The following is an 11630-nucleotide window of genomic DNA, read 5'->3' on the forward strand; positions in this document are numbered from 1 at the left end:
GTGAAAGCCGATCCGGCGATCCACAGTGCGAAGTTGTTGTATTTCCTCAGCGACCAGCACAGATCAGCCCCAGGCATGACTAAGCGGATATCATCCTCTTTTGAAAGGCCAAACAAAGTAGTTTTGCTTTCACAACGAAACACATGGCAACAAAAATATTACAGCGAGAATCAAAGTTACGCCTTCTTTCTTTGCGTGAACATTTGGGCGGCGTTATGCAAATCTTCCCACATCGTGACATAGACATGTGGGGGCGTGTTAGAACGAGCCGTTTTAGGTAGGCGTGGTTGACTCTTAACTTTTATAAAGAATATCTCTTTGGATTTGAGACTTTAGTCTTTGCAACTTTACAGATCTTCTTTATGCACCAAGAGCTTGTAACACTCCAAAGAGAAAGGAAAAATTTTAATCGCATCATATGACCCCTTTAATGAAGAACGTAACAAACACACACCATTTAACCCTTCTAAGAGACCAAATATGACCCAGATCCCATACAGAACAGACAACAATCATGTTTAAAGATATTTTGTATGGTAATCATTCCCTAATATTTTGTAAATTTTGATCAAATTTGACTAGAGATCTACTTATTTCACTGGTTCTGAAAAGGGCTGCATTTATTTGATCAAAAATGCAGCAAAAACTTAAATATTGTAAAAAAAAAAAAAAAAATGCAGTTACATTTTTTATATATATATTAAAATGTAATTTATTCCTGTAATGGCAAAGCTGAATTTTCAGCATCATTACTCCAGTCTTCAGTGTCACATGATCCTAAGAACTCATTCTAATATGCTGATCAAGAAACTTTTTAATTATTATTATCAATGCTGAAAACAGTTTGCTGCTTAATATTTTTTTGTGGAAACCGTGCTACTTATTTTTTCAGGATTCTTTGATCAAGAACATGTTCAAAAGAACAGCACTTATTTTGTGGATTCAAACTTTTTATTTCCAATCTTTAATTTATTAATGCGTGCATAATCCTGCATAGTGCATGTTCAGTTAGTATTAAATTGTAATTTCTCTTTTGTCTTTTAACAGGAATGGGCCATTAACCTTTCAAAGACGCCAGAGAGGCAGGGACCAAGAGAATGCACAACATTCCTTTTTTTAAACTTTTAGTAATACCAAAAAAAAAAAAAAAAAGCATTTTATACTGCCAGGAAGATCTATGCGAGTAGACACAGTATAAAAGCGAGAAAAATACAAAAAATATATATGTATTTTATCACTGTATTCACAGGTCATCGTCTTGCACCATCATAACATAAACGCAATGCCTTTGCATGTAACTTCTGTTAAACTGAAATCAAGGCTGTGAAAACAAGCGACCAACTAATTTGTTTAGATTATATCATAATTATATAATAGCAGCCAACTCAAAACATTAGGAGATCCCTTGAAAAAGAGGATGAGGAGTAGCATTCAGAATTGTCTTTTGTCAAATCACATTTTTGAAAACATGTTAGTTACCCTTCTCATCTGTTAATTTATAGCTAAAGCAAAGCTTCACCTTGCATTTCATTCCTGTTAGCCAGTTCCAGACCGAATATGAGCACCCGTATCTGTATTTTGTACCTTTTGTCGTAACGAGTTTTTTTTTTTAATTGTCTTAATAATATATGTTAGCACATAGTGTACGCTTTTGTAATTAACTATATATTTTACTGCTTGATACAAAAATGGTCTTTGCTTTTGCTCTCAATATTATTTTATATCAAAGCAAGTTTTAATTCAGCAGAAGTCCATTAAGTCATACCGTTAGCATTATTACATTATCTTTGGCCTTTTTACTTCTGGAAACACTGGTCTGAAGTTGTCTGTGACCAACTTTTTGTAAGTGTTAATCATGTGGAATAATTGGTTGGGTAATTGGTGGGTAATTGGTTAAAAAAAAAAAGTGAAACCGTTGAACTCGAAAGAAAGGGAATGTGCACTTTTTGGCTTAAATCACATATTTGATGAGTACATTTCACAGATTTTGCATATAATTCAAGACCTTGGTTAATCCAAAAATATCCAGCAAGGACAGCGAGAAGGACAAAGTCAATTCATGTTTATTGTTCAAGTGTTTCATTTTTCTTCTTTCTGTTGCAATCATTCATATGAAATTGCAACAGATGTCGTCGGCTTTCAATACAGCGCTAGTTGGCAGAACGTTCGTAATGCTGTCATTTAAACGTGTATCATTTCTGACTTCTTTTGTCAGACAAAGAATATCCAGTTCTGCCGCCGTAGCTTATCGCTCATGTCTCTAAATGTTCAAAGATCCTGTATTCTGCTTGTATTTTTTGACAATCAAGTTTTTTACTATTTGTTTCAACACTTATGTATTGTTTCAGACTAACTCTATGCAAGTCGCACCACTTTTAGTTGAAATTACCTTGTTACAAATATGACCGTTTGTAGCCAATAGTTCCATACAGAGCAAATGTTTCAACTTGTATCATTGTCTCAGTGACCACAATAAAGAGACCAATGAAAAACACCTGTGACTGTGTGCTTCTCAATACTCCAGCAGCCATATATCACATAACTGAAATGCTTCGCTCCCTCTGACAATAGGCTCAGCTCCAGCAGCCAGTCAGAGCGAAGCAGTGAGGTCACATGATCTGGCAGGTCTGTATTAGGTGAGCTTTGGGTTTGTTTGAAACTGTCTGCTGCCCGGACCCTCGAGATAAGACCCCATCTCTCGTTCTTCCTAGTGAGATCTCAGGTAAGAGGTTTCAGATTTTGTCATGGCATCCACATGACAGTTTCTTCATAACTAAAATCAAACAATTGCTTGCCTACCGGATTAAACTAATTGTCCCAAGTTTCCCATAATGTGTGAATCAGGTCTAAGGATCACCCTCTTCATTCCTTTGCATGGCGTAGTCTGTGCAATCATCAATGCAATGCTCGTCTTGTTCGCCAGAGGGACTGCTGGTTTGCATGCTTGGGGTATTTGCCTTAATGCTGCTTAATACAGACTATCGATGGCAACATTCCTGCCACTGTCAGCCTGTGTAATCCAGCCTTTCAGATGGAGTACGACCGGCCCTGGCTTATTAATGTAAAACACACGTAGCTCCAAAGTGAGACGGATAATCTGCTGCAAAGATTTGGTGGATTTGGTCAGAGACGCTGCGCTCAAGCCTCTGGCTGCTGCTGCCTGCTCTCATTATCACGAGGACTCGATTCAAAATCAACCTTTATCCAAGATGATCTCTTTGCAAGAGTCATTAGTTTGAGTGCCATCAGACAAGATAGGCTGAAGACCCCAACAGCTGATGAGCTGCAAATATTGAGTGAAAATAAGACAAAAGTGGATGACCTGCTGACATTTGGAAATGTTGGAAAGAAAAAAAAATGGTGTAGGATTTACTTTGAAAAAAAATTCAGTCCGAAATTGCTAGTAAATTTCACAAAGAAATGCAAAGAAATTAAAAGTAACACTGAAATAAATGTAACATTTTTAAAGTAGAAAATGTACTACGTCAATCTTTATGTACAACTTAAAAAAAACTTAATTTATACAGTGTATGATTTAATTGCATTAAAAGCAAATATCAAACCAAGTGGTGCAAAACTAAATTAACTTTTTAGACTTTTTTGCAATTATTGTCAATCAGCTGGTGTTTTGGTGATTTTTAGGAGGTCAGTTCTCCTTAAAGGTGTCGTTCATTAAGTTGACTACCAACAATAAAAAAAAATTACAAAATAAAATTGTTGTAAAAAAAAAAAGGTGTAGAAACAATTTTCACTTAAATATAATTTACAAAGAAATAAAGTAACATTGAATTAACATTAAATTTTAAAGTAGAATGGCTGAAATGGTATTTTCTTGTAAAATTAACAGTCATGATTTATTTCCAACTAGAAGAAAAATGTTTACGGTGCATGTTCCGTTTTTTGTCTCAATTATACTTTCTTATAAAAATAAATTTTGTTTAAAAAATAAAAATCATAAAAACTTAATTTATTAAATGTTTTGCTTGAAAAGCGTGCTTGTGCTATATTACTAGATATTTTGTTGCCTAATACAATGACATTCACGTAGCCTATTTTTAATTGTGACTTAGGTCTATACAATGTAAATAAAACGATGATTATTGCAGTATATTTTGCAAGAAATACTAGGCTATTTCAGTCTTTCTGCTTCAAAGGTTCATGTTTAATTTAATGCGAAACTGGTCATTTCTTTGTAATTATTTGTGAAATTTACAAGCAATTTTTGAGTGGATTTTATATGTTTTGGGACGACTATATAATCATAACGAGTTGAATTAAATCTAGACGGGTCTTTAGCGTCATTAGAAGCTGTGGAACAATGTCCTGCACAGACGATGTGCTTTAAAAATAGATGCCAAGGACACACGCGCTATTGGTTTACACAGAGAATGAATGGCAGGCCTGGATGAGATCAGCCAAGTTCATTGTTTGGAAAAGTGTGGAGCAGCTGTTCCAAACCGTAGTTTATTACAAGCAAAAATAGCCTCCTGCACTCATTAATCACATGTTTTATAGTGTGATTTATCACGGTGGATTGTCTTCAGGACAGCGATGCTGCTTTTTCAAATCTTGTTAAACAGGGTAGTGAATACGAATCCTTGTTATTGTCCAACAATGTTGAACATAAAGATTATTGCTCTCTGGGATCAGGGTCACTAGCAGAAGTTTAAAGAGGATTTGTTCTGCTGTTAATACATGCTGAAATAAATTGAAATGGAATGAACTTTAGACATGCACGTAAGGTCCCGTAATAAATTTAACTCATTTACTTTATCAGAAATCAACTAGTCATGGCTGACACGGAAGACGTGGTGGAGGAGGAAGTTCAGTACGTACGAACTTATTACTTTTTAACCATTTTAACTCATTGTATTCTAAACGGAATACAGAATACTTCAAAGTATAGACTGTTTAAACTTAAAAATAAAGGTTCTTTATTGGAATCTATGGTCGCTTTTCCACTGTCAGGCCGAACGGTAAGAAACGGTTCCACTTGAGCTTGGTTCGGCATGATAACAGACCGTTCTTGGCATGTAAATCTCAGCACGGTTGTTTAATTACTCTATTTACAGCTCATACCGTATGTAAACACTTGTGTTGCTACGGCAAAGACTGACGCATTTGTATTAGGAGCTCGGTTATCAGCTCCTCAAAAGCGGCTCCATGAAGAACCTTTAACATCCATAAGACCTTTCCATTCCATAAAAAGTTCTTTATAGTGTAAAAGGGTTCTTTAGATTATTCAAATGTTCTCTGAAAGATTCTTTGGGGAACCCAAAATGGGTCTTCTATAAGGCAACACTGCGAAAACCCCATTTTGGAATCTTTATTTTTAAGAGTGGTCTGTATACTAAAATAATTGAAACAACAGAAGTCTATAGTGTGACATTGTTGCCACATGACAACAATACAGTGCACATGAGTATGGATTAGTCCATTTTTTTTTATCATAAACTGTCTTAAAGTTTAATTGTCCGCTGATGTAATAGTTGGAGTAGAAATGGTAGAAATTGCAGTTATCAGTTTAGCATGATATTGTGGGATAAACAATTCTGTCCTAATACTGCATGCACATGCTGTATACAGCAGAAATAGTGAAAGTAGTGAAGTGTAGTATGCTAGGCTATTCCAAACACAACCTACCTGTACATTGTTCAACCTACCTGTGATTGGGACATGTCCTAAGGTATGAAAAAGGTACATCTTTGTACCTTATTTACCCTTAAATAGCACATATTAGTACTTTAAAAGTACATACCTAAATTGTACATATTAGTAGGTACCGCCCCAGTCCTAGGGAACAAATTTAGGTTTTAAAAACATTGTGTTGAAATGTTTCTAAAACATTGACGTGTCCAGTTTACTTGTTGTGATTTTAACGTTATTTAAAGGTTACGAAAACGTTTCTTACAATGATCTAACTTTTCCACCCAAAATATTATTTTTAACGTTGTTAGAACATTAAAATGTCCAGTTTTGTTATTGTGATTAGAACGCTATTAAAGATTCCTAAAACGTTTCAACTAATTAGATTTTCACCCAAATAATTTTTTTTTTATATCCTAAGAACGTTTTCTCTCAACATTATGAGAATGTTCATCAAGTACAAACAACATCAGAAGGACATCAGAGAATGTTGATCTAGAACGTTTTCTCTCAGTTTTATAAGAACATATATCAAATATTAATAATGTTATAAGAACGTTCCATAAGCATTCCTTTAAGAACGTTTTGTCCTAAAATTTTGATCTTAGCTATAAAAATGCTAGTGAAAGTTGTGAGTGTTCCCTATTGGGGTGACAGCTTTGTTTCTGAGAGTGTAACTCTATTTCATGTATCCTTGATTATCCAACTCAAAGTCAACTGTTTATCCTTTTCTTTTTCTCTCTTCACCATGTAATAGGGAAGGTAAGCCAGTATGAGATGAGTACCTACTGCTTAAAGCATCGACATTAGCCATATTCATGCACTAATCACTAACTGTGTCCTCATGGAAATTGGAGGCTGGTCCAGAGGAAGTTCTGCATGCTATTGTGCTATTTTAGACTGTGCGCGTTTCACTTTAGAATAGCTTTTGTCTTCAGCTTCATGCCCAGTGTGTCCTCATGGAAATTGGAGGCTGGTCCAGAGGAAGTTCTGAATGCTATTGTGCTATTTTAGACTGTGAGCGTTTCACTTTAGAATAGCTTTTGTCTTCAGCTTCATGCCCAGTGGAGTTGGGTTACTCAAGCACTAATATCAGTATGTGCAGAGTGACATTTTAATATCAAGTATGTCCTGCCCATGTCTGTTTCCTCTTGTCTCAGTTATCAGTCCCTTTATTCTGTCCATAACAGTTCATGAATCTAATATTTTGGTGCTTGTCTTGCGTAATAAATAACATTTTGTAAAAATGACATTTAACGCATCATTTGGTCCATGTGATCACACAAATGGCATTAGATTCTGAATATGAACTTTATCAAAATGTCATTTACAAGCTGTTGGGTGGATCTCAATGTTCTGACAAAGGTTAAAGATGATCTGTTGACTTGATTCAGCATCTTGATCATGCAAATGTTCCTCTTATGCTTCTGAATGTATTTGCTACTAATTGTTACTAAATTGCTACTTAATGTGTTGTGTTGCTTTTCCTGCATGAGTTTAAATTTAAGATTAACTCCAAAATATGATTAAATTAGAATGAGATAATATTGATACCACATGTGACCTAAAACCATTAGAAAGACCAGTTTCTTATTCCTTTATAGACTAGAGTCTTTCACATGCATGCAGTTAATTTTTTCACAGTTAATTCATTCACTTACTCATCCTCGTTTATGCTATTATTTATTTCTTCCTTCTTTCTTTCATTTATTCTATCATTCCTCCTCCTGAAGTGGAAGGTACATTTTTCACAACATATACTATTTGTATTCAGTATTTATGCACCCATTATTTCATTGTTCACTCACTTTTTAATTGTTTTAGTGATATGATATTACACCATAGTATGGAAGGCCATTGCCACCACACAATAAAAATATAATCTCACAATTAAAATATATAAACTTAAAATAGTCACAATTCTGATTTTTTTTTTTTTTTATAATTAGAAAAAAAAGTCAGAATTGCAAGATATAAACTCATAATTGCGAGGAATTTTGAGATTAAAAAAAAATCGCAATTAGGGTTTTTGGTTTTCAATCCCGTGGCAGAAACGAGCTTCCATACTTCAACAACTTCATCAGTATTTTGTGTAAATTCACCTTTTTAAAAAATAATACTAATTATAAACTTGCATGATATTAAAACACATTGCATTAGACTTATTTACTGTATCCAAATTAATCATTTCTCTTCAATAGTGCCGCCTCCATCAGAGGAAGGTAAAGCATCAGTCTGACCTTTATTTTGTGATTTTCTGCACATACAAATTTGCAGTTCCCAATACAAGGTGTTTAATATTTCATGTTATATTTTCATATTAGAACCAGCCCCTGAGGAGGAAGGTAAACATTCCCTCGTTTGATTTGTTAATTCAGTTATTTAAATGTTTTATGTTTAAAAACATTTTTTTATATTATCATAGGTATGTGTACCTATATATCTATAGGTACAAACCACTGCAACAACACATTTTTATTTGCATGATACCAAATTCCTCAGTACTTACCATCTGAACCAAAACCTGCATTCAGGTAACTCAAGTTCATTATGAACAAACGTGGCATTCAGTTGCACATTTTTAACTGCAATTCAGTTGCCAAGAGAATTTCTTGTCATAAACTGGCATTTGATTTCTCCAAATTCCATGTGTTTTATCTAAAAACATACATAAAAGAATATCTGTTCCTAAATGCCAGGTCTTATGTTATGGTATGTTTATAATTTCTCAAGCTACAGTCTTTATAAACTAACTGATGTGCTGTTCTTATAATAGAGCCTGTGGAAGTAGAAGGTAATTATTTCAGTTTTTATTAATATCATGGTTATTTATATCTCATATACAAGTGTCTGTAAATCTTCATTCTTTAACCACTTGTAACTATCTCATATCTGAACAGAGGAGCCAGAACCTGAACCACAAGGTAAAGCTCCTCAGGTTTATATTCATTCATAGAATATAGATTATGAACAAATCATTTAGCATGAGTTTCCTGATATTCAGATTCTCATTCTTGGCAGCTGGTTTTGTAATATGTAATGAGTGTATAATATAATCTGTTCAATAGTAAGAAATGTCAAAATGATGTGTCCTATGATGGACGGCTCATTTTCTTGTTAATGAATTCAAACTGTGATGATCTGAATCAAAATTCTACCATTATTGCAACGGCACGATGTGTCATTGTGAAGGCTGCAGGACAGAAACTGTGTTTATTTGTACGGTTTGTATGTCATGATGCAATATAGCAGCTAAATGCAATCGCATGTGTGATGATTGTGACCATCAGAACATCGGGTCATCATATTCAGCCAAGCATTTGTTTCAAAATCAGAACATTTCTTTAGTCCTGGATCGTTTCTTATTCCCAAATATTGTTCATTTTTCCTTGAAACATTTCAAATGTGTTTATGCAAGTAGTCTTAATGTGAAATTTTGTCTGTTCGTCTGTCTTCATCTGACAGAAGCTCCTGTGGAGGAGGAGGTCACAGGTAACTGCTTTTTAAATCACACACATATGTGACCCTGGAGCACAAAACCAGTCTTAAGTCGCTGGGGTATATTTGTAGCAATAGCCAAAAAAAACATTGTATGGGTCAAAATTATCGATTTTTCTTTTATGACAAAAATCATTAGGATATTAAGTAAAGATCATGTTCCATGAAGATATTTTGTAAATTTCCTACCGTAAATATATCAAAACGTAATTTTTGATTAGTAATATGCATTGCTAAGAACTTCATTGGGACAACTTTAAAGGCGATTTTCTCAATATTTTGATTTTTGTTGCACCCTCAGATTCCAGATGTTCAAATAGCGGTATCTCGGCCAAATATTGCCCTATCCTAACAAACCACACATCAATGGAAAGCTTATTTATTCAGCTTTCAGATTATGTATAAATCTCAATTTTGAAAAATTGACCCTTATGACTGGTTTTGTGGTCCAGCATCACATTTGGTTTGATTGATTCTCTGGGAGTCTGTAATGTACTTTGTGCGTCATATTAATAGTGATGATATATTTTGTTTATTTTTATCCCCAGATGAGACAAAACCAAAGCCAAAGTATGTTCTTCATTGACATCTTTCTTTCTAAAGGGGTGTTTATCTCCATATATTCACATGTAAAGACTGTACACCATCGGTCCTCACGGATAACAATTATTTTACAGATTCATGCCAAATATCAGTGCTCCAAAGATTCCTGAAGGAGAGAAGGTGGACTTTGATGTGAGTTCGGATTTGAATTACATCACTTCCTGCATTCGCTTCAGTGTTTGGAATGGAATACTAGCATCTTGCTTATACATGAATTTTGTAAACCTGCACATTATTAATAATACATATTTTCAATAGTATGCTATATGTGATATTACACTTGTCACATGTCTTTCTTAAGTGAATGTTTAATTCTGCAAGTATTATGTCCACAACTAATCTAGTGTAAAAATGTCTCAAAGGGATAATTCACCCAAAAATGAAAATCCTGTCATCATTTACCCTCAAGTTTCTTCCTTCTGTTGTGCAGATATTTTGAAGAATGATGGTAACCGAATAGTTGGCGGTAGCCATTGACTTCCATAGTATTTTTTCCATACTTTGAAAGTGAATGGCTACTGTCAACTGTTTGGTTACCATCATTGAACAAAGAACTGTAAACCTTTACATGCACCCAGCGTTTCCACCATTACAGTCTTTTCGGAGTCAAAATGAGTGCATGTTGAATACCACATATTTATGCATGGTCTTCCACAATTTACAACATATGTGTGCTATACATACTATGTACCACAAAAGAGCTGTATATTATTGTAAACATTGCTTTCACGTCAGTACCTCTGTGTGTGTGTGTGTGTGTGTGTGTGTGTGTGTGTGTAACAGGACATCCACAGAAAGCGTCAGGAGAAGGATTTATCTGAGCTTCAGTCTCTGATCGAGGCTCATTTCATACAGAGGAAGAAAGATGAAGAGGAGCTGATCGCTCTGGTCAACAGAATCGTAAGTCGTTCATAATCTGGATGAACAGTCTATTCTAGAGTTGCATTAAACTGCTAAATAACGTTGAGTCTTGACTTGTGATTGACAGTGTTGTATCTGTGCAGGAGAAGCGTCGCACTGAGAGGGCGGAGCAGCAGAGAATCCGTTCAGAGACGGAGAAGGAGAGACAAGCCCGTCTGGCTGTGAGTGGCACTCCCTTCAGCCAATAGGAAGCAGCCGTTTACCTCCATAACTCAGAATGCTAGAATAGAAATGTAGGAGAAAATAAGTGAAACTCTTTCCATCGCTTCTCTTCAGGAAGAAAAGGAGAGAAGAGAGCAAGAGGAGCAGAGAAAGAAACAAGATGATGATGCTAAGAAGAAGAAAGCACTTACCAACATGACACACCAGTATGGAGGAATCCAGCAGAAGGTTTGAATTAAGAGCTTTCTAGCAAACTAGCAAACTACATTATCATCATGTATTGTGAAATACAAAACTACCGCAGCAGTACCAAGTAAAAGTGAATCAAACAGGGCGAGGGCCGCAAGGGGGCGAAGAAACAGACGGAGAGAGAGAAGAAGAGGAAGATCCTGGCGGAGAGGAAGAAGCCACTCAACATCGATCACCTGTCTGAAGATAAACTGAAGTAAGTCACCGCTGAGCATGATCTCATCGCAGTTAGATCAGCTGGTGGTGTGGAAATGGCCACTGACGAAGCTTCTGATTGGTTCTCGCAGAGAGAAGGCCAGTGAGCTCTGGCAGTGGATGATGCAGCTGGAGGCCGAGAAGTTCGAACTCAGCGAGAAACTGAAGAGACAGAAATATGACGTAAGTGCTGACATAACCTAAAAAACGTTGCATAAATGTTTATAAATTTACAGATTTGAATCAATGTCAATATCGATTTTGTACATTGCATTTTGGTTGCAAGCAACCATTTTCTTTTGCTCTATCGCCTTAAAGGGGTCCTATTATGCTTTTTCACTTTTTCAACTTTAGTT

At 35.3% G+C, this 11630-nt stretch overlaps 2 protein-coding genes across 9 annotated transcripts in view; both read left to right on the forward strand.

The window, feature by feature from the left end:
- LOC107656362 (non-muscle caldesmon-like) overlaps nucleotides 1–1883 on the forward strand; it is a 59524-nt gene extending 57641 nt beyond the window's left edge. For both annotated transcript variants that reach the window (XM_016444165.1, XM_016444166.1), the window contains one exon: nucleotides 1048–1883. In XM_016444165.1, the coding sequence (XP_016299651.1) occupies nucleotides 1048–1061 (14 nt within the window). In that variant the 3' untranslated portion in view covers nucleotides 1062–1883. The remainder of the gene's footprint in view (nucleotides 1–1047) is intronic.
- A 741-nt stretch (nucleotides 1884–2624) lies between these two features.
- The window catches only part of LOC107656364 (troponin T, cardiac muscle-like), a 14902-nt gene continuing 5896 nt past the window's right edge, over nucleotides 2625–11630 (forward strand). For 3 of the 7 annotated variants that reach the window (XM_016444167.1, XM_016444168.1, XM_016444169.1), the window contains exons 1-15: nucleotides 2625–2722; nucleotides 4778–4829; nucleotides 7376–7385; nucleotides 7848–7868; nucleotides 7971–7991; nucleotides 8423–8440; nucleotides 8547–8570; nucleotides 9112–9138; nucleotides 9693–9714; nucleotides 9822–9879; nucleotides 10531–10647; nucleotides 10752–10829; nucleotides 10945–11058; nucleotides 11163–11275; nucleotides 11367–11457. In XM_016444167.1, the coding sequence (XP_016299653.1) occupies nucleotides 4791–4829; nucleotides 7376–7385; nucleotides 7848–7868; nucleotides 7971–7991; nucleotides 8423–8440; nucleotides 8547–8570; nucleotides 9112–9138; nucleotides 9693–9714; nucleotides 9822–9879; nucleotides 10531–10647; nucleotides 10752–10829; nucleotides 10945–11058; nucleotides 11163–11275; nucleotides 11367–11457 (753 nt within the window). In that variant the 5' untranslated portion in view covers nucleotides 2625–2722; nucleotides 4778–4790. The remainder of the gene's footprint in view (nucleotides 2723–4777; nucleotides 4830–7375; nucleotides 7386–7847; nucleotides 7869–7970; nucleotides 7992–8422; nucleotides 8441–8546; nucleotides 8571–9111; nucleotides 9139–9692; nucleotides 9715–9821; nucleotides 9880–10530; nucleotides 10648–10751; nucleotides 10830–10944; nucleotides 11059–11162; nucleotides 11276–11366; nucleotides 11458–11630) is intronic. The other 4 variants (XM_016444170.1, XM_016444171.1, XM_016444173.1 and 1 more) reach the window with 4 other exon arrangements.

Source organism: Sinocyclocheilus anshuiensis, unplaced genomic scaffold, assembly GCF_001515605.1.
Source record: "Sinocyclocheilus anshuiensis isolate Anshui unplaced genomic scaffold, SAMN03320099.WGS_v1.1 scaffold183, whole genome shotgun sequence".
NCBI classification, from domain to species: Eukaryota; Metazoa; Chordata; class Actinopteri; order Cypriniformes; family Cyprinidae; genus Sinocyclocheilus; species Sinocyclocheilus anshuiensis.